Genomic DNA, 22,246 nt, shown 5'->3' with positions numbered 1-22,246 from the left:
AATAAATTAGCAGCATCATTTGGAAAAAACTGGCAAGTAATATGCAAAAACAAAAACAGATGTTCTCTTAGGGTTTTGAGATGGACTTAACATTTTTAATATTATGCTATGTGTTTTTTAATATAAAAATATGCCATAAACCAACATTATTCTGGTTTTTAAGCAGTCTATCACAGAGTGGTTTGAGGGACTAGAGAATGTGTTAAGAACCGAGGACATGAAACTCAAATAAAATTTATAGTAAAATAGATTTCTAAAAATAAGGGAATGTGGATGTAGAATCAGGTGTGATATGAGAGATGGAAACAGAAAGGGTGTGAATCTTTAACTGTGTGATTCCAGAGAGGTTATGCAACTTGTTGAAACTCAGCAGCAAGTTAGAAATAGAGCTGAGACAAAACTAGGTCTCAAATTTCCTGATACTCAACCTGATGATCTTTGTGCTTTTTGCTCTTCTGTGTCTGTACTGATAACACTTCTTGCCGCTGCTTCTGGGAGCTTGTCCTCCACCTCAGGATGGTCTAGTGGGCCAGGCAATGTTTCCAGACTGGGGGAGATTGCTCTCATTCTGCTCACTCCTGGCGCCCTGCAGTTTGGCCAGTGAATCTTTCTCTCAAGAAAGCTGTGTGAAACCAGGTCTCCTGGTTCTTCTATTCCTTTAGCTCCATTCTCCTGACTCTTTACCCCCCTGCCCCACTCTCCTCCTACTTAAAAAATAAAACAAAACACTATAAACTGTTTTAATGGTTACTAAGAATTCTTTGTTAAGCTTTCTGCTTCTTCCTGATTGAAAGGTTTTCTTGTCTTTGAAGGAGCTAGCACCAGCCTCCCCCCCACCCCACCCCTTTTCCTGAACATTGAAAAAAATACAGCCATGCTGTGGTACATATATGCAATGGAATATTACTCAGCCATTAAAAAGAAATGAAATTGAGTTATTTGTAGTGAGGTGGATGGACCTAGAGTCTGTCGTACAGAGTGAAGTAAGTCAGAAAGAGAAAAACAAATACCGTATGCTAGCACATATATATGGAATCTAAGGGGAAAAATAATGGTTCTGATGAACCTAGGGGCAGGACAGGAATAAAGATGCAGACATAGAGAATGGACTTCAGGACACGGGGAGGGGGAAGGGGAATCTGGGACGAAGTGAGAGAGTAGTATTGACATATACACACTACCAAACGTAAAATAGCTAGCTAGTGGGAAGCAGCCGCATAGCACAGGGAGATCAGCTCGGTGATTTGTGACCACCTAGAGGGGTGGGATAGGGAGGGTGGGAGGGAGGGAGACGCAAGAGGGAAGAGATAGGGGAACATACGTAATAACTGATTCACCTTGTTATAAAGCAGAAACTAACACACCATTGTAAAGCAATTATACTCCAATAAAGATGTTAAAAAAAATACAGCCATGCAAGGGAGAACAGGCCAGTTTTAAAGTAAAATCATACAGTGGATTCCTCATACTTGTCTCACAGTGACATACATACCTTGAAAGAAGATCAGATCGTGTTGTCCTCTTAGGATAGAGTGTCTTTTAAGATACCTAACATTGAGGGATGAGAGAGGATGATGTCCTGATAATGAAGTGATACCAGGTCGCTTTGTAGTATTTTACTCATTGACAGTAAGAAGACTGAATGGGGGCTTCCCTGGTGGTGCAGTGGTTGGGGATCCGCCTGCCAATGCAGGGGACATGGGTTCGAGCCCTGGTCTGGGAGGATCCTACATGCCGCAGAACAACTAAGCCCGTGCACCACAACTACTGAAGCCTGCATGCCTGTAGCCTGTGCTCTGCAGCAAGAGAAGCCACCGCAGTGAGAAGCCCGTGCACCGCGGCGAATAGTGGTCCCTGCTCGCCGCAAGTAGAGGAAGTCCCGTGCGCAGCAACGAAGACCCAACGCAGCCAAAAATAAAAATAAATAAATAAATAAAATAAAATAAACAAAAACAGAAAAGAGAACTGAAGAATAGACCATATTTGTTTAAAAAAAACAAAAGAAGACTGAATGGTTTAGTAGTTAAAGGCTTTGGAATCAGATATATCAGATTGGCCAGTTTTTGGCTATGCCCTTTGGAAGTTACTTAAAATTTCTAAGCCTCATTTTCCTTATTTGTAAAAAAAAATAATAATGGTACTTGTTTCCTAGTGTCGTTAAAATTAAATGAGCTAGTGTATGCAAAGTGCTGAGCACAGTGCCTGTTACACAATGTGTGTTTAAGAAATAGCAATTGATGTTATTAGACTGTACACACCATTAGGTTTGGGACTCTGCTCTGCCAACCACTCTCCCCCTAGTGCCTAGCATGGGGCCACTTCCAGTAGCTACTCAGTAAATAGTTTTTGAATGACATGTGATGATGGCCAACTTTTCCCTCTTCTTCAGACCAGAGGTGTTTCTTAAATGCTACAGAATCTCTTTTCTGCATTCTTGTAACTCCAAAAAGCAGGTGATCTTTTGTTTTTTTTTGTCTAAGCATTTATAGTGCCCACAAGAACCAGGCCATAGTATCACGTGCATTTCCAGATGTATGTGTTTGAGTAGCAGGAAACAGGCAGGGATGAACACCCTTTAGGCACAGTCCTATTATTAGGTTAAAATCTTTTAGCATTGTCCCATCATTAGTTTATTTATTGCCTATTTGGTACCAAATCCTACCTGGCACTGGGGTCTCTAATTCAAATATGACGTGGATCTAGCCTTCAAAAAAACATACAGTCTGGTGGCAGCGACTGACAAATAATACACAATTAAAATATAATATGAAAAATGCTATCATACATAGATATGCATGAGGTGATTTGGGACTTCAAAAAAGCACTTCAACCTGAAGGGGGCATGGAGGACATTGCAGGAAGAGGGACAAGTCTTACAGGGACATTTGTGCCAACCCAGGAGGTTGTCCTCTGTCTTAAAGGCAGTGAGAAGCCATTTAAGGATTTAAATAAGGACGATGTGGTCAGATCTGAAAGCCACCCTGGTGGCTTGGTGAAAAATGGATTAGAAGACTGAATGTTAGGAGACTGTGTATGAGTGAACAGTGAGAGCCTGAACCAAGTGAAGAAGTTGTAGTGGGAATGAGATGAGGAGATAAGTTGCAGAGAGAAAATAGGTGGCTGAATCCATAGGTTTTGGTGACCAGTTGGGTATGAAGATGGGAATGTGGGAGTTGGTGGAGGGTCATGGGAAGGAAGAATCAAGAGTCTCCCTGGTTTCTGGCTGATGCAGAATTGAGTGGGGAAGGAGAATGGGGGCAGGAGGTTTGCGGGGACATGATGTACTGAGCTTAGTAATGCTTGGTCTCAGGTGCCTGTGGGCTATCCTCTTACCTAGTAGGCTACTGGGTATCTGTGGTTTTGGAACTCATGAGACAGATGCACATTGAAGGTGTGTTTGGGAATCATTCCATCTCTAGCGTATCCCTTCTAATTCCTACTCAGCAGTCCTTCCACCCCACTGGGCCTCCAAGTAATTGATCTCTCACCCTGCATGTCCTCATCGCCTCCTTACTCAGCTTAACTCGTGGTTCAATCCTTGCAGTCCGTCTCTTGCTTCATCATATACTCACTTGACAAAACTATAATCCAGGTTCATTCCAGCTTCCCGCCTGCTGTATACCTACACTCACCAGACTGACTGGTCTCACTGACCTTTATACTCAGTGGGCCCTGGATACTGCCTGCAGTCACTCTATAACTGCGGTCCATTCATCCTCCTGTCCTAGATAAGGTGACTGCTTTATACCGTCACCCCTCTCTTCAGACTGTCAACACCTCCCCTCTCATCCTCACTGTCAGCTGATGATCTTGTTTCCAAGTTCACTGAGAAAACTGAAGCAATATGAGGAGAATGCCCACAGAATTTTTACTATCACTGCCAGCAGTGCTCCCCCCTTTTCTTCTTATATATTCTTGTGTACATATATTTTTTAATATATTTGTAAATATATTTTTATTTCTTTTACCTTGAAAGATATTTGTCATTCTTACCTCTACCAGCTACTGTCCCATTTCCGTCCTTTCCTTTGTAGAAGAACTCAAAACAGTTGTCTATAATCTGTCTTCAGTTTCTCCCTTCCCATCTCTCATGAATCCATCCCAATAGGCTTTTGCCACCCAGCACTTCACTGAGACTGTTCTTGTTACCAAATTCATTAGTCAATTCTCAGTCTTAAATTACTTTTGAACGATCAGTGGCGTTTGACCGCCTGTGTGATAGACATTCTTCACTTGGCTTCCAGGACGACACTCTCTTGGTTTTCTCCTACCTCACTGGCCATTCCTTTCAGCCTTCTTGCCTGGGTCCTCTTTTGCTTCCTGGTCTCTCAGTGTTGGTGTACCACCAGGATCCAGCCCTGGTCCTTTTCCTTAGTGATTCCATCCAGCCTCAGGGCTTTACATGTCGTATGCTAATGACCCCCAGACCTCTCTCCTCAGTGTGGGACTCACAGATCTCTCTCCCTCACTGCCATTTTCACGTGGTTGTCTGACACCCCAAGCTAACAGGACCTAAGCTGAGCTCCTGATCTGTCTACCCTCCCGTAAACCTGTTCCATCTATAACTTCTCCATCTCAGTTGATGCCAACTCCATCTTTTCATTGGTTTAGACAAAACACTTCTGATACATCTTTGACTTCTGTCTGTGTCATACTCCATATTTAGTCAGTTGAAGAGTCCTGTTCGCTCTATTTCAGAATATATCCAGAATTTGATTACTTCTCATCATTGTCACTGCCATTCCTAGTCTAGGCACCATTTTTCCCCTCTGGCATTATGCAGTAGCCTTCCTGATTGTATCCTAAATAGTCCATATTCAACACAGCAGCCAGAGTGAGACTTTTAAAATAAAAGTCAGTTCATGTCCTTCTTCTGCTAACGCCCTTCCAGCAACTCCTCCATCTTCTGAATGAGGAGAACTTCACAGGTGGGCCCTTTTACCTCTCTGTCTTGGTCCCCTGCTTCCCTTTGGCTGGCCCACTCCAGCCATACTTGCTATTTCTTGGACACACCGTGCACCTATGCTCCCACCTCAGGACCTTTGTGCTGACTCTTCCTTTGCCTGTTATGCTGTCCTCCCACTTGTCCACATGGCAAACTCCCTGACCTCTTTCACATCCTTACTCACATGTCTCTTACTGAAGCCTACCTTGACCACCTTACTTAAAGCTGCAGTCCTCCCTTCGTGGCCCATACCTGGCATTCATGTTATCCCTTAGTTCTCTCTCTCCTCTCTCTTGTGTGGTACATGTCACCTTCTAACATAACCATTTAATTTGCTTAGTGTGTTTCTTGACCCTCCCTCCCTGACCAGAGGGTAAACAGGCCAGAGATCTTTGTTCACTGATGTAACCCAAATGCCCATTATAGTACTTGGCACATGTCAGGTTCTCAATAAATGTGTTAAATGGATGAGTGAATGAGTCAGCCCATGGGGCCATGGGAGTGAATGAGATTACTGTGGAGGGTATGGGGATGAAAGAATAGGCAGTAGAGGACCAAATGTCTGGATCTGCCTTTAATCAGCAACAGAAAAAGTAGTGCTAACCTAGAAGTTAATACTCTGAGTATTTGGAGAGTATAACCCTAAAGTCAGGTGCAGAAAATAATGTCCAGGGAGGATTGCCTGAATCATATATGGCCTATACATTTTTTTTGATATTCTGATTTTTTTGTGTGTGTGTGTGGTACGCGGGACTCTCACTGTTGTGGTCTCTCTCGTTGCGGAGCACAGGCTCCGGACACGCAGGCTCAGTGGCCATGGCTCACGGGTCCAGCCGCTCCGCGGCATGTGGGATCTTCCCGGACCGGGGCATGAGCCCGTGTCCCCTGCATCGGCAGGCGGACTCTCAACCACTGCGCCACCAGGGAAGCCCGATATTCTGATTTTTAATCTTTGGGTTAAGCTAAGGTGTCAGAGAGCTGAATAACTAGGACATTGTTATAGCTCCCTATGGAACTATTTTTATTTCACTGAGCTTTGAGTTTTGGCTGTTAGCCTACCATGAAAGGCATTATTTTAAATAATCCTATGAGACTTCATTATTGAACTTATTGCAGCTATATTATTGAGGGAAGTTCTCTGTATGAGAAAGTACCCTCCTTTTTTTTTTTTTTTTTTTTGGTCACACCACGTGGCTTGTGGTGATCTTAGTTCCCCGACCAGGGATTGAACCTGTGCCCTTGGCACTGAAAGCACCTAGTCCTAACTACTGGACCGCCAGGGAATTACCAGAAAATACCCTCTTTAAGTGAGGACTAATGAGTTAAAGTTCCCTTAAATTTATTAAAAATAGTAACTGTGATTCTTTATTTTTTTAAATTGAAGTATAATTGATTTACAATATTATGTTAGTTTCAAGTATACAGCATAGTGATTCAGTATTTTTATACATTATACTCCATTAAAAGTTATTACAAAATAATGGCTCTAATTCCCCGTGCTGTACAATATATCATTGTTGCTTATCTATTTTAAACATAGTAGTTTGTATCTCTTAATGCCATACCCCTATCTTGCACCTCCTTCCTTCCACCTCCCCTCTGGTAACCACTAGTTTGTTTCCTATATCTGTGAGTCTGTTTCTTTTTTGCTATCTACATTCATTTGTTTTATTTTTTAGATTCCACAAATAAGTGATATCATATAGTATTTGTCTTTCTCTGACTTATTTCACTAAGCATAATATTCTCTATGTCCTTCGATGTTGCTGCAGATGGCAGAATTTCATTCATTTTTATGGCCGAGGAGTATTCCATTGTGTATATATATATATATATATAGCACATCTTCTTTATCCATTTGTCTGTTGATGCACACTTGGATTGCTTCCGTATCTTGGCTGTTGTAAATAGTGCTGCTATGAACATTGGGATGTATGTATCTTTTCAGGTTAGTGTTTTTGTTTTTTTCTGGATATATGTCCAGGAGTGGAATTTCTGTTTCATAAGGTAGGTCTATTTTAGTTTTTTGAGGAATCTCCATACTGTTTTCCATAGTGGCTGCACAATTTACATTCCCACCAACAGTGTAGGAGGGTTCCCTTTTCTCCACATCATTGCCAACATTTGTTATTTGTGGACTTTTTGATGATTGCCATTCTGACAGATGTGAGGTGATATCTCATTTTTTTTTGTTTTACATTTTGTTAATAGAGATGTTGAGCATCTTTTCATGTGTAAGCCATCTGTGTGTCTTCTTTGGAAAAATGTCTATTCAGGTCTTCTGCCCATTTTTTTTAATTTTTAAAATTTATTTTTATTTTTGGTTGCATTGAGCCTTAGTTTCGGCACGCAGGATCTTCGTTGAGGCATGCGGGATCTTAAGTTGTGGCGCGAGGGCTCCTCGTTGCAGTGCGTGGGCTTCTCTATAGCTGTGGCGTGTGGGTATTCTCTCTCTAGTTGTGGCACGCAGGCTTCAGGGCACGTGGGCTCTGTAGTTTGTGGCATGCAGTCTCTCTAGTTGAGGCGCGTGAGCTCAGTAGTTGTGGCATGTGGGTTTAGTTGTCCCATGGCATGTGGGATCTTAGTTCCCTGAGCAGGGATCGAACCTGCGTCCCCTGCATTGTAAGGCGGATTCTTTACCACTGGACCACCAGGGAAGTACCTTCTGCCCATTTTTTGATTGGTTTGTTTTTTTGATATTGAGTTGTATGAGCTGATTATATATTTTGGGTATTATCTCCTTATAAGTCGTATCATTTGCAAATATTTTCTGCCATTCAGTAGGTGGTCTTTTTGTTTTGTCTATGGTTTCCTTTGCTGTGCAAAAGCTTTTAAGTTTCATTTGGTCCCATTTGTTCAGTTTTGCTTTTATTTCTTTTGCCTTGGGAGCTATATCCAAAAAAATATCGCTACGATTTATGTCAGAGTGTTCTGCCTATGTTCTCTTCTAGGTGTTTCATGGTTTTCAGGTCTTATGTTTAGGTTTAATCCATTTTGAGTTTATTTTTGCATATGGTGTGAGGAAATGTAATCTCATTCTTTTACATGTAGTTGTCCAGTTACTGTGATTCTTTTGAACAACTGGCTTGATTTCATTTTGTGGAGATTGTATTTTGTATCAGTGATTTTATCTCTTTTCCTTTTCCTTTTCTTTTTTCATTTCCTTTTCCTTCTCCCCTCCTGTTTCCTTCTCCCCTCCCCTTTACCTGCCCTCCCCTTTCCCTCCCCCCCCCCCCCCCCTCCCCTTTCCCTCCCCACCCCTCTTCTCCTCTCCTCTCCTCTCCTCTCCCCTTCCCTTCTTTCCTTCATCCAATGGTTTTTAGTGTATTCACAGAGTTGTGCAGTCACTACAGTCAGTTTTACATTTCATTACCCCCAAGAGGAAACTCTATACCCTTTAGCTATTACTCCCAAATCCCCCCATCCTCCTCAGCCTTAGACAACTAATAATCTACTTTGTCTCTATAGATTTATCTATTCTGGTCATTTCATTTAAGTGGATTATATTCATATAATATGTGGTCTTCTGTGTATTTCACTTAGCATACTGTTTCCAAGGTTTATCCATGTTGTGGCATATATTGGTATGTTGTTCCTTTTTGTGGCTGAATAATATTTCATTGGATGGGTAATACCACATTTTTTAATCCACTTACCAGTTGATGAATAGTTGGACTGTTTCCACTTTTTGGCTATTATGAATAATGCTGCCTTGAATAATTTTGTATAAGTTTTTGTGTGGACATATGTTTTAATTTCACTTGGGTAATTGCCTAGGAGTGGAATTGCTGGGCTAAATGCTAACTCTATGTTTAACTTTTTGAGGAACTGCTGGACTATTATCAAAAGTGGCTGCATCATTTTATGTTCTCTACAGTAACCTTGCCATCACTTGTTATTATCTGACTTTTTGATTTCTAATGGGTATATTAGATACCTCATCATACTGTGGTTTTGATTTGTATTTCCATGATGACTAATGATGTTAATGCTTATTTGTCATTTATCTATCTTGTTTGGAGAAATGTCTATTCAGATATTTTGCCTATTTTGTATTTTTTGGTCTTTTTGTTAATGAATTGTAATAGTTTTTTAATATATTCTAGATACAGTCTCTTATCAGATATATAGTTTGCAAAATTTTTCTCCTGTGGGTTATCTTTTCACTTTCTTGATAGTGTCCTTATGTACAAAAGATTTAATTTTGATTTAGCCCAATTTAACTTTTTTGTTGTTGTTTTTGTTGTCATATGAAGGAATCATTGCCTCATCTAAGGTCATGAATATTTACTTTCCTTTTTTCCCCCCAAAGAGTTTTGTAGTTTTAGCTCTTACATTTAGATCTGTGATCCATTTGACTTAATTTGGGTATGTTGTGAGAAAGAGGTCCAGCTTCATTCTTTTGTATGTGGATGCCCAATTGTCCCAGCACCATTTGTTGAAGAGACTGTTCTTTTCCCATCAAGTTGTCTTAGCACCCTTGTCGAAAATCAGTTGATCATTGATGTATGGGTGTATTTATGGGCTCTCAATTATGTTTTCTGATCTGTATATCTACTGTACTACTATTTTCTGTCTGCTAGGAAGCTTAGAACCCAGTGTGCAACCTTCTGGCAGGCGGCTAGGAACTTCAAGGGTAGGAATGGTGGACTCACGTCACCCCTGGCTTCCCCTGTTTACTTCCAGGTTTCTTTCTTGCTGTGTGTGTTTTATTAAAAATTATTTTTTTGTAATGAAGTGTAGGTCATTAATAAATATCCTTACACGTCAGATGTTTTATTAATCAGTTCTAACTGAAGGCTGGCTAATTTACACATTTTGCTTCTGTCAACTAAAAAATGGGAATTTTCTATTAAGTATCTTAAATGTTTCCCCCTGTCAAGTTACTATCATCACCTGATGTTGCCTTTTTATTTACTCTTAATTGGAATTCAGATAATTTCTAAGATTCACACCTATTTGACTGCTTGTCTGTGTTTCTGTCATTAATAACTTATTTTCATCTCCCCCCCCTGCATTTTAAGTGATTGTATCATGTGTACTGAAAAGTATCTTGAATATAATTTGGTGTTATGTTCAGAGAACTGTAAGTGTTTATATCTATTTATTCAATAATCCCACTTCCGAGTATCTAGCCTAAGGGATAACACTAAATATAGAAAAGTACACATTCATCATAATATCCACCACACCTAATCCATAATTCTGAAAAATAACTGATAAGTCTAAGAGCAAGGAATAGGTAAGTTAGCTGTATTATAGCCACCGAATGGGATATTGTGAATCCATTTTTAAATGGCAGTAATAAAGTAGTATAAAGACTACTTAGCAGCTTTAAAATTAATGTGATATAATGATAAGTGGAAGAAGCACTTTATACAATAGTCATATTAGAAAGAGTAGAAGGAAATACAATGATGGCAATGTTTTTTTTTTTTTAGATGGTGGGAGAGTGCCTGATTTGCTGTTTTTGTTTAAGTTTGTCATTCTTTTGTATGTTTTAATTTTAAAACCTTGAATTATTGAAATTTATAGGAATGCTTTTTTTTCCCTTTTTCAGATGTGAATCTGGTTACACTGGACAGCACTGTGAAAAGACAGACTTTAGTATTCTCTATGTAGTGCCAAGTAGGCAAAAGCTCACTCATGTTCTTACTGCAGCAATTATTGGAGCTGTACAGATTGCCATTATAGTAGCAATTGTCATGTGCATAACAAGGTAGGTAATGGCCTAAGAAACACCAACTTTCAATTAGAGGTGGGTGGCTGTTAAAGAAGAACCTTGAAACACTCAAAATGATAGGGACTTTATGTCCACCAGCCTATTAGGAAGAAATCCTAGGATCAGTTCTCTAAGGTTTCCATGTAGGTCTGACCTCTCAGTGTCTTGCTGCTTTAGAATTTGGTCAAGAACTCACTCCCAGGGTTACAGGCTGCAAGCAGAGGAAGCGTGAGGATATTCAGTGGCATAAAGGAATTTCGAGATCTTAGAACTATGTGTGTGCTTCAAGCACTGAATTTAGGGGCAGCGATGGTAGCAGAATGGTCTGCACATGCACGTAAGAGCCATGCAGAAACTTTCTAAGTCCTGCAGAACTGACTAGGTCTTATGCCCTAGGAATATACTTTATCCATAGTAAATATAATAAGGGAAGAAATCAGAGGTTAAAGAAAACTGCTTTTTTATATGTTGTCTTAACATTACTTCATTTTCTGGAATACAGTCATAAATATTAAACTTCAAAATTCTCTATCATAACTAATACAGTTGGAGTTTATCATAACTAGCCCCCAAACTAAAGGACGTATTTGGAGTGCAATTAGCCTAAAAATGGGTGTTTTCCAGGCTGAGTGGAAATTTGTAAGTCAGAACTGAACTGGACCTGGGAGAAGTAAAAGCAAATTAAGTTCATCTTGTCTTTATGCTTCCCGGTCTCATGTCTTTTCTTCTTGCTTGCTTTGTCCTACCTCCTTTAAGGCTTGGTTCAGAGTCCCATAAACATCATCTCTCTACTTTGCTGTATTATTCTGGGCAGAGGGTTGGAATTTATCAAGTGCAGATATTGGCAGGCCATAATGGATTTATGGCTCTTCTATCCAAAGACAGGATAGAAGCAGATCTTCAGTGGTCTCAGCCATCGGGAGCTAAAATGATAAATCTAGAAATGATAAAAAATATTCTCTGAGAAGCAGATATTTTTCATAAAATTTAAGCACTAAAGCCAGTGGACTTTTATTCTGTAGAACAGATGATCTGCCCTTAGGCAAGACTACTGAGTATAAAATTTGACAGTAGATTAAAGTAGAGATATAATATTATAAAAAATAATGACAGCACAAAGAGAAAATAGAAAAAAAACTACCATGTAACAGCAGGGCTGCCTGTGGCTATTTAACATAGGCTCAGAGGTTAAGTAATTTGCCTGTGGTCATCCAGCTAGCAAGTGGAAGTGTCTGGGTTTGGATTTGGTGCTGCCTCATTTCCTAAATCATTCCTCTTTCCACTGAACCACCAAGAGGAAGAGGGTCTGTGTTGAGTCATCTTGGGAAATATATTTGCCAAGTATGACCATTGCATGGGAGCAAGGTTCAAACTTGATTTTATAGTGGTTCAGGGTTTTTGAACAGGGGAGGGACTTGGTATGAACCATTTTTCCAGAGCATTAATCCGAGTGTCATCTGAAAAATTCACCAGAGGAGAGAAAATGTGAGGTCGGGGGAGACCATTTAGGACATTATTAGAGTAAAGCAGGAGTGGAGTAATAGATGATTTTGAAGATGAATGAAAGAAATAAGGTAATTAGGTAAAGGGAAGGGAAGATTTTGAGACCCAGTGACAGTGCCATCTTTAAGATCAAAGGATATTAAAGTCAGCAGGGAGTTATTTTGCATTCAACCCCTTCATTCTAGAGAAGTGAGGAAACTGGAGCCCTGGGATGGGAAGTATCTTAGCCAAGATCACAGAGATAGTTCAGCCCTTTTACAGATCCTATCCAGCCTTTTGTCCAGCTCTCTGCTTTGATTCTCACTGTGCTGTAATCCTCAACGACTAAATTAAAGATACCCGGCAAGTAGTTTTCAAGGTAGTACCCCCCCCCCCCAATTTATACCCCAAATGCATTTGCTGCCTTCACAGACATGTCAGCATTGCCATATATTTATTTTTAACTGTGTTACAGTGTCTTCACTGCCCTTCATCTCTATGTCTGAAGGGTCATCTCATTGATTTTACCATAGCTCTCTCCCTGAGGGCTTTTTATTGTGGCATTTTCTCTTCTAGAATGTCTTGCTTATGTGGATTTAGGATATTATAATTATGCGCCTGGACTTATCTGCATTGCATTTTTAAGGAGTGCCTCTCCCACATAGTCCATTACGGGACAGCTGTTCACTTATCCTGGGGTGGCTGTTACATATGAGGAATCTTCCTTTAAAAGGATGTTCTCACTGACCCACTTATCAAGACTGCATAAGTGAAATTTTCTTCTTTTATGCTTGTAATCTTCTTTCATGTTGAACATCACCTTAGCCAGGTCCCTTTATTGTATAAATGAAAAAACCGTGGTCCCGGGAAGTTGGAACTTGTCCAATGTCAAGGTGAGTTTGTGACAGTTGCAGAGGCTTGCTTGCCCTCTCAACCAGTGTCCCCATTTATGAAATGGAGATGATTCCATCACTGTCTACCTCCAAGTGTTTTTATGAGGATGAGTAAGATAAAATCTGTGAAAAACAGTTATGTAAAATGGAAGCATTACCATCAAGGCTTTTAAGTCAAGACAAAGTAATGCTGTTTGAAACTGAATAAAAACCTGGAACCTCACAGTAGAAGCACTCATTCTCTCAAGACTTTCTTTCCATTAGATTATAAGTTCCTTGCTGGCAGAGATTTTAGAGGTTAGTCCAACTTTAATATTTGCTTATAGGAAGAGGAGGTTGCACAGCTAGTTTCTAGCAGAGCCCAAACTCAGAATTACTGGAACTCATCTCAGTCCCTTTATTCCATGTTGTGTAGCGTAGCACTTTGTGCACAGTAAGAGCTGATATGTTTGCATTCTAGGGGGCAGGCACAGGAGCAGTGACGGCACGATGAGCTTTATACCCCCGCGGAGGAACATGTACGGAACAGTGAGAGCAGAGTCGAGGAATATCCCTTATGCCTCGGAGGGCAGTTCTATTCTGGGTTCTGTGGTGTGCCCTAGAAGGGTGTGGAATGACTTCTTATTAGTTACTGTCTAAAGTTGCTAGGCATTTCTTGTGTATTCTGATCTGAGGTTAATAAGCACATTTCTTCCTGATTTCTCCTTCATTTAAGCTGTCCTTGTCATTTTTGGGGGTGTCATCATGCTCAGGGAAAGTACATAAGCCAGGAGCCTTTCTACTGTCACAAGTTTATATGTTAGCAGTCACTGTGTCTTGGGAGCTGCCAGGCCAGAAGAAGGGTGGGGATTCCTCTTGGGGATGCACATGCACCAGGGGAGACTCCAGGAGTGAGTTCCATTTGTATTCATACCTGCATTATATATCTAACCCTCTTACCTCCCAGCTTTATAGAGAAGATGGCAGTCTGACATGTTGGTCTCTCATCAAATAGCGTCTGTTTCCCTTTCATGTGGTCACACGCAGTATGGCTTTACGTGTGAAGTGTGTGTTACTCTGGAAACATTTGAAATATCCTAAACAAAATGACATTTTTCTTTCTTTTTTTTCTTAATTCAACAGAAAATGCCCTAAAAACAATAGAGGACGACGACAGAAGCAAAACCTAGGTCATTTTACTTCAGATACATCATCCAGAATGGTTTAAACTGATGACTTTTATATGTACACTGACCATGTGATGTACATTTGTCTTTTTTTAAAGAATGGAAATATTTATTTCAGAGGCCTTATTTTTGGACATTTTTAGTGTAGTACTGTTAGCTCGTATTTAGAATATTCAGCTACAACAGTTTTGGACTGTTTAGTAGTCTTTGTTTTATGTTTTTAAATACAGAAATTGATTTCACAAATTTGTACCACATGGTAATTCTAAGACTTGTTCTTTACCCATGGAATGTAATATTTTTGCAAAGATGGACCACTTCACAAATGGTTATAAAGTCAGACCCACTTCTTCCACAATGACCACAGCAAATGACCAAGCATGAACTGAAGGTAAAGATGTTTACAGATTACTTTTCTTACAAAAGAAAATCTAGAAGACTCTGTGTTTAGACATTTCAATGTTTTTGAGATTTATTAACCGATTTTTTAGACACTGCCTATCGCATGAATTGTAAAGCTGTGTGTGTTAGATGTAAAATATTTATAAGGTGTATGGACTGGAATTTGATCCTTTCTCTCCTTGAAAAAATAATTCTGAATTTTTAAAAGTATATGGAAGCAATGATGGAACGGATCACTGAAAAGTAGATTTAGATGCTGTGAAAATAGTCTGTTTAACAAACAGATTGGAATAAAGCCTACTCTATCATTTAAACTACTTCTATACACATTCATTTTTAAAGAAATATTTGTTTTAACATAAATAAACCAATTGTATCAGTGTTTGTGAATAAATGCAAAAATGATTGTTAACGATGGGTGCTCTTCACATGAGCTTAAAAATCATCTAAGACCTCTATCCAAATTTGTCCTGTAGTAATAGCCATACTAATAGATTGTTGGTGTTTAAAGATCTGAAGTGTGAATAGAATGTATTCAGCTGTTTAACATGTAGTTTAAGTATTCAGAAGTATGCATGTAGAATTTAAGAATATGTTCAAAATATTAATTTTAATATTTGGTTTGGAAAAGCATGTTATAATATAATGTTTTCACTATACAGCCTCTGTTTTGGTGTGTTTATTTACTGCATTCTTTGATATTGACATATCAGTATGTTTAATATGTGAAATTAATAGAAAAAGCAGATTTCAGTTCAAAATTCCCATTTGCTTTTACAAATACTGCTTGAAATTGTCTAAAGATAGAAGCTTCACCCAGCGCTTGGAGTTTGCTTTTTTGGTTATTTGGCTTCGAGGCTTAATATTAGTAACATGGTGGCCTTAGGGAACTTTTTTTTAAAAAGCTTTCCTCTTCTACCCACACAGTCTTATTTGAGTCCCTTAGTCATCAGTAAGCATGTTTGGAACAGCACCCAGTGCTTTTGCAAGGGTTCATATTGCAGAACAGTCACGTATGGGTATTTGTAGTTACAAATACTTGACCAGTCTCCAGGGGTGGGGTTTCCAACCCTTTAAACAACCCTGTTCCCTGTTATCAAGCTAACTTTTTGCTCTCAGTGCCAGAATTGATTGCGCTAAGACATCTTTCACTGAGAAATAAATAAAATGGAACATAATGGGTCTGCTTCAAATGCTGATAAAATCCACCAGAATCGCCTGTCGAGTGTGACAGAAGATGAAGACCAAGACGCTGCTCTTACCATCGTGACTGTGCTGGACAAAGTAGCTGCCATCGTGGACAGCGTGCAGGCCAGCCAGAAGAGGATAGAGGAGAGACACAGGGAGATGGAAAATGCCATGAAGACCGTCCAGATTGACCTGCTGAAGTTTTCGCAGTCACACAGCAACACAGGTTATGTCATTAACAAGCTGTTGGAGAAAACGCGAAAGATCAGTGCTCACATTAAAGAAGTGAGGGCCCGAGTGGAGAAGCAACAAACTCACGTCAAAAAAGTTGAATCCAAGCAAGAGGAAATAATGAAGAAGAACAAATTCCGTGTGGTAATATTCCAGGTAAGCTGGCACCTGTGTTTAGCTCGATTACTGCTATCTCTTGCGTCCTTTAATGGCCAACAGGTCTTGTCAGACCTGTCACGTGGTAACTATTGTGTATATGCGTGTGGTGGAGTTCTGTATCATCAGAGATCTCAGGATAAAAGCATTTCTATGTTAACTGGTATACTATCATGTCAGTGTTTTGAGCTTCTCAGCCGTTTCATGTAATATGAACTGTGGATCATAGCTGAGTCTATTTCTTGCCTTTGAAACTTAATATTGGTAAGCTGCTTTCGGCATATTAGCCATATTAACATGATGCCCTCTCAAAGCCTTTGAGAAGGTTAGGACTAGAAGATATCTAAGAAGCCTCCAGTTTAAAACACCTCTTTGTTGTAGAAAAAAAGAAACTGAGCACCTGTAGCTCTGCAAAGTGGTTCTTTCCCTTATTATGGAGAGCCCAGAAAGCCCTAAACAGTAAAATGTAAACTTTTCAGAATATAATTTGTCTATTGGAATTTTTACCTATTATAACGTATAAGTCACAATAATAAGACAAACGGTCTATTTCTTAATGGACAATCAGACAGTTGTTCTTTTTCTTATAGTTATATAAATGTAGGAGTCACATAAGTAATTCCTTATATTTGATTACCAAGTCTTTACTTAGCTGAATTCTTTTAGCTGCACTGCACAGCTTGTGGGATCTTAGTTCCCTGATCAGAGATCAAACCCGTGCCCTCTGCAGAGGAAGCACAGAGTCCTAACCACTGACCGCCTGGGAAGTCCCTACTTAGCTGATTTTACATGATAGTTTTTGTGTGGCGTTGTGTGTTGAGCTAATAAGTTCCTATCTTACTCTGCACTTGATACTCATATTTTCTGAAATAGGAACACATCCATGGCAAATGCCTAATATCTATAATATATTTTAAAACTCTTACAAATTAAAAGGGAAAAAGTTGAACTTCCATGGTAGAAAAATTGGAAAGTCATTATCAGTCGGTTCACAAAAGACAAAGTAAATGAGCAAAATTCCATTTTCACCTATGTAAATATTTGCAGTTACTGAAACATTCGCAGAGTTTAAGAGTAGGAAATAATAAGCACTTTCATATTCTGCTCGTAGAATATTAAATGGTACATTTCTGGAGGGCGTTTTGGTATTATGTGTTAAGAACCTTAAAAATTCGCAAACCTTTTGGCCCCAAAATTTAATGTCAAAGAATTTGTTGTGAGCATAAAATCAGGAATGTGTGCGGGCATGTTCACTGGTACATATATGCAGTGTTATCACACTGTATTTTTAAAATGAATGTATGCCCATATGCATAGGGAAAAGGCCTAGAAGAATAAAAACAAATTGAAATAGGAACACAGTTGGTAGATAGTTGAAAGATACCAGGGATGTGGGCCATAACTCCCGGGGCATTCTTTACACTTTAGTCAATTCTCCGTAGCCCACTGTTGGCTGATAAGGTTACATGGGGATGGCAGAGTGGTATTTTGGATCTGTATTTAAGAGCCTGTTGGTTATTTAGGAGGAAGAATGGGAGGAGAGAGAGGGTTGCTTACTTCAAAGGTAGTCAAGTTCGACTATGCCATCTGAAGGCCTTTACCATTTCCCTCTCCTCCCAGGTCCCTGGAAGTCCTTCTCCAGACTTAAATTTTTGAAAAAAAAAAATCAGTCATCTTACTCTCAGAAGCCAGTTGTAGTATATGTAATGGGGATCTAAATTTAGTACTGGAGAATGTAGTATCCATTCTTGAATTCGCTTTTCCACAGGCACTAACAGTTCATTGCAGCTCTATTTACAATAGCCAGGACATGGAAGCAACCTAAGTGTCCATCAACAGATGAATGGATAAAGAAGATGTGGCACATATATACAATGGAATATTACTCAGCCATAAAAAGAAATGAAATTGAGTTATTTGTAGTGAGGTGGTTGGACCTAGAGTCTGTCATACAGAGTGAAGTAAGTCAGAAAGACCATATGCTAACACATATATGTGGAATCTAAGAAAAAAAATGGTTCTGATGAACCTAGGGGCAGGACAGGAATAAAGATGCAGACGTAGAGAATGGACTTGAGGACACGGGGAGGGGGAAGGGTAAGCTGGGACGAAGTGAGAGAGTAGTATTGACATATACACACTACCAAACGTAAGGTAGATAGCTAGTGGGAAGCAGCCACATAGCACAGGGAGATCAGCTCGGTGCATTGTGACCATCTAGAGGGGTGGGATAGGGAGGGTGGGAGGGAGGGAGAGGCAAGAGGGAAGAGATATGGGAACATATGTATATGTATAACTGATTCACTTTGTTATAAAGCAGAAACTAACACACCATTGTAAAGCAATTATACTCCAGTAAAGATGTTTAAAGAAAAAACAAACAGTAATGGGTATAACTCACCCTCCACTTGCATGGGGCATGCCAGGAAACATTCTTGGTATCCAGCATTTCTCCTGAGAACCTTTGTGTGAAGAGTAGACCAGGTTAACAATCAAGATTTACAAGGGCTAAAGAAAGCAGAGGAGTTTCTGAGAAGTTCTAATTGACCCTTGTTTGTCTATTGACATAATTCTTTTTTTTAAAAGTTGTTTCTATATTCACCTGTTTATTCCCTGAAAGTTGCTATTTTTTTTTTCTTTGAGCACCTACAGTTACTTGAATAAATAGAAGATGGTATGACAAAGGAAGCGAGAGGCACTAGTGAGAGACATAATGCTATGAAGAGTCTGTGAAATAAAGTTGTTCAGAGTAAGCAGCACTTTATCATCTCTTGTAATGGGAGAGCATGTAAAGAAAAGACAAATACCAATGGATTCAATGATTCATGAGATATTAGAGCACTGTATACAGCATTCATATGGGTTTGTTTAACAGAAGTCATATGCTTAACAGTTAAGTCATATATATATATGTGTGTGCATATATATATATTTTTTTTTTTTTTTTTTTTTTTTTTTTTTCTTTTGACCAAGCTGCGCACCTTGCAGGATCTCAGTTCCCCAACCAAGGATTGAACCCAGGCCACGGCAGTGAACGCTCCAAATCCTAACCACTAGACCACCAGGGAACTCCCAAAATTCTTATAATTCATTCTTGCAGTTAATTTGCGCCTTCTACTAAAATTAACTTGAAGCTGAGTAATTCAGCTGTATATACTTTCATTTCGATTTGGGTTTTTCCTCAAAAAGATTTCCCTAGATACATCTTTTGGTGGCAGTGTTTATCGCTATTTTATCTCCCACCGTTGTGTACGGCAGAGCTTTCACCTAATTCTGGACATTGGCATTGAAAAAAATTATCTGCTCTTTATCATACAATTATGATTTCTCCTTGAACATGCTTTCACCTTAGCGACCTCCTCACCATGAAAGAAAGCCAGGAGGCTTCCCATATCTTCTAACAATTTTGCTTACTAACTACATGCCCGTGCCTCCCAAATGAGGTATTTGGCCGTTCCCTAATGATAAGTCCCGGACTTGTAAATATTCGGAATTCTCTTAGCAGTATTACTTTGATAATCAAGGCCATTATACTCTGACTCGTAATACTCATTTTGTTACAAAAATCATCTTTTCACCTAGAATTTTACATGAAAAAATGTATAATAATTGTATTTGGAAATCAACTATAATTCAGCCCTATAATTTCCAAGTATTATTACAGTGTATTCACCACTGACTCAGAGGAGTTGCAACAAATAGATTTACATAGCAGGTACTTTCTCTGTCTCTACCCCTGTTTTGTTTTGTTTTTAAGCCTGAGTTTGTTGTGCAGTTGAAGAAGGGTTTGTGATTCTTGAGTTAAGCCATAACGGATTTCTTCACAGCAGGATTGTGAGGGTTTTTCCCTATGAAACAGTAATTATTGTTTGGCTCCTTTTCTAATTATACCTACTCAGTCCATACCCACCCACTCAGTGCTGCTGAAGCTACTCCCTGTAGTAGGTGTCAGGAAAGGAGAGGAATAATGTTGCTGCTTCTGAGATACCCACTCTACCTTTTTTTTAAGTTCCTAGACTCTCCAATCCTGTAGCCAAAGAATTTAATTTTAAATAAGTATCTGGAGAAGTAAAGTTCTGGGGATACGTTCTTGACTATCAGGATGATAGGTTTTGGAATACGTATAAATGTGTTTCTTACATAGTAAATTTTTTGGTTGAACAGATTTAATCTGGATCTCAAGTAGGAGCACAGTTTCTTTTAGAAATTTCAACTCGTGGGTTCAGTTAAAAATCTCATGATCTTTAAAGTTTTTCCTGTTTAGTTTTAGAAATAATCCCTAAATAGCAAGTTGGGGGTCCTTTAGCAGCCATGTTTTTGGCCTGGTTCTCAAGGTTACCAGTGTCTGCCATGTTCCCAAATCCAACTTGATGAGTCCTTACCCTTTTGACATATTTGACATAGTTGGTCCCTCCCTCTCTTCTTGAAACTTTTTTCCCCTTGGCTTCAGGGGGTGCCTCTCGCTCTTGGATTTCCTCCTGCCTCACTGGCTGACATTTATCCTTTTTGGTTCTTTCTCATCTCTTCCTTCCTCTTCTTCTTTTTTTAAAAATTTTTTTCATTTATTTATTTGGCTGTGCTGGGTCTTAGTTGCGGCACATGGGATCTTAGTTGCCCCGTGCGAGATCTTTGTCGCAGCATGAGGGATCTTTAGTTGCAGCATTCAGGGTCTTTAGTTGTGGCATGTGAACTTTTAGTTGTAGCATGTGGGATCTAGTTCCCTGACCAGGAATTGAACCCGGGCCCTCCTGCGTTGGGAGTGTGGAGTCTTAGCCACTGGATCACCAGGGAAGTCCCTCATCTCTTCCTTCTTATCTTCAGGTCCAAAATCCATTTATCTATCAATAACACCAAAATTCAAAAATCTGTAAAAATAAAATTTTTATCGTAACTTATTTGGCAGCAAGACCTAGCTTTACCTGAACTCAGTGGATGCCAAAACCCAACCTCAAGTAGCCTGAGGCTGTTTATACTCTTTGTCCCACCTTAGAGTGAATATTTGTATTTTTTTGCCACAAAAAGGCTTCTTCCCAAGATCTCACTGGGAATGTTATGTAATATATTATTTTCCCCAAATCTGAAATATTCTGATTTCTGAAAGGTAGCTTGGTTCCAAGGAGTTTTGAATAATGGAGTGTAGACCCATTCCTTCAATCTCTTGGTGATCTCTTTCATCTGGTCTCATGATTTTTAGTTTCATCTTTATGTTAATGATACCTAAATTTATCTCTAGTCCAGATCTCTCTCCTGAATCCCAGACTCATGTACTCAGCTGTCCACTCAACATCTCTGCTTGGATGTACAGTGGGCATCTCAAAGTCAGCATGTTCAGGTCCCATCCTTTCCCATCTCAGTGAATGGCTAATCTGTCCTTCAGCTGCTCAGGCCCTGGACTAGAGAATCATCCTTGACACTCTCCACATCTCAATCTAGCAGCAGCAGATCCTGTTGGCTCCTACCTTCAAAGTGGATCTGGAATCAGGCCACTTCTCACCACCACCTCTGTCCACACCCTGATCCATCTCTTACCTGATTGAGCTCAGTGGTCTCTAACTGCTGTCCCTGCTTCTCATCTTGCCCTCGATAGCCTCGTTTCAGCAGGGTGACCCTTTTACAACATAGGTCAAGTCGTGTCACTATCCTCCTCAAAACTTTTTAGAAGCCTTCCTATCGCACTCGGAGTAAGAGTCACGGTCCTTATGATCAGATACAGAGCCCTACATGAGCTGGCCCTCCCACTACCTCTCTTACCCTCTCTCCTCCTCTTGCCCCTTGGTCACTCTGCTTCAGCCACACTGCCTTCCTTGCTGTTTCTCGTTTCCCCCCAGTTATATGCATTACCTTCAGGTCTAGGCTTGGATGTCACCTTATTAGTGAGGCCTTTCCGAGCATCCTCCCCAGTCACTGTGTATCTCCCTGCCCTGCTCTATTTTTCACCTTAGCGCTTATCACCATCCAACATACTATGTAAGTAACTTGTTTATTTCTCTCTTCAAGAATACAAGTTCTTTTACTCTGTTTTTTTTTTTTTTTTTGTGGTACACGGGCCTCTCCCGGCCGG

The 22,246-nt window shown here is 39.7% G+C and overlaps 2 protein-coding genes across 3 annotated transcripts in view; both read left to right on the top strand.

The window, feature by feature from the left end:
• The window catches only part of TMEFF1 (transmembrane protein with EGF like and two follistatin like domains 1), a 135,521-nt gene extending 120,252 nt beyond the window's left edge, over window positions 1-15,269 (top strand). For both annotated transcript variants that reach the window (XM_024734461.1, XM_024734459.1), the window contains 2 exons: window positions 10,506-10,664; window positions 14,165-15,269. In XM_024734461.1, the coding sequence (XP_024590229.1) occupies window positions 10,506-10,664; window positions 14,165-14,249 (244 nt within the window). In that variant the 3' untranslated portion in view covers window positions 14,250-15,269. The remainder of the gene's footprint in view (window positions 1-10,505; window positions 10,665-14,164) is intronic.
• Window positions 15,270-15,681: 412 nt separating this feature from the next.
• Window positions 15,682-22,246, top strand: part of CAVIN4 (caveolae associated protein 4) — a 10,416-nt gene continuing 3,851 nt past the window's right edge. Inside the window, exon 1 of the mRNA XM_024734450.1 lies at window positions 15,682-16,185. Coding sequence (XP_024590218.1) covers window positions 15,778-16,185 — 408 coding nt within the window. The 5' untranslated portion in view covers window positions 15,682-15,777. The remainder of the gene's footprint in view (window positions 16,186-22,246) is intronic.

This window comes from Neophocaena asiaeorientalis, unplaced genomic scaffold (genome assembly GCF_003031525.2).
Source record: "Neophocaena asiaeorientalis asiaeorientalis breed wild unplaced genomic scaffold, Neophocaena_asiaeorientalis_V1.1 scaffold192, whole genome shotgun sequence".
NCBI classification, from domain to species: domain Eukaryota; kingdom Metazoa; phylum Chordata; class Mammalia; order Artiodactyla; family Phocoenidae; genus Neophocaena; species Neophocaena asiaeorientalis.
This window is presented reverse-complemented; position numbering and strand designations above follow the sequence as displayed.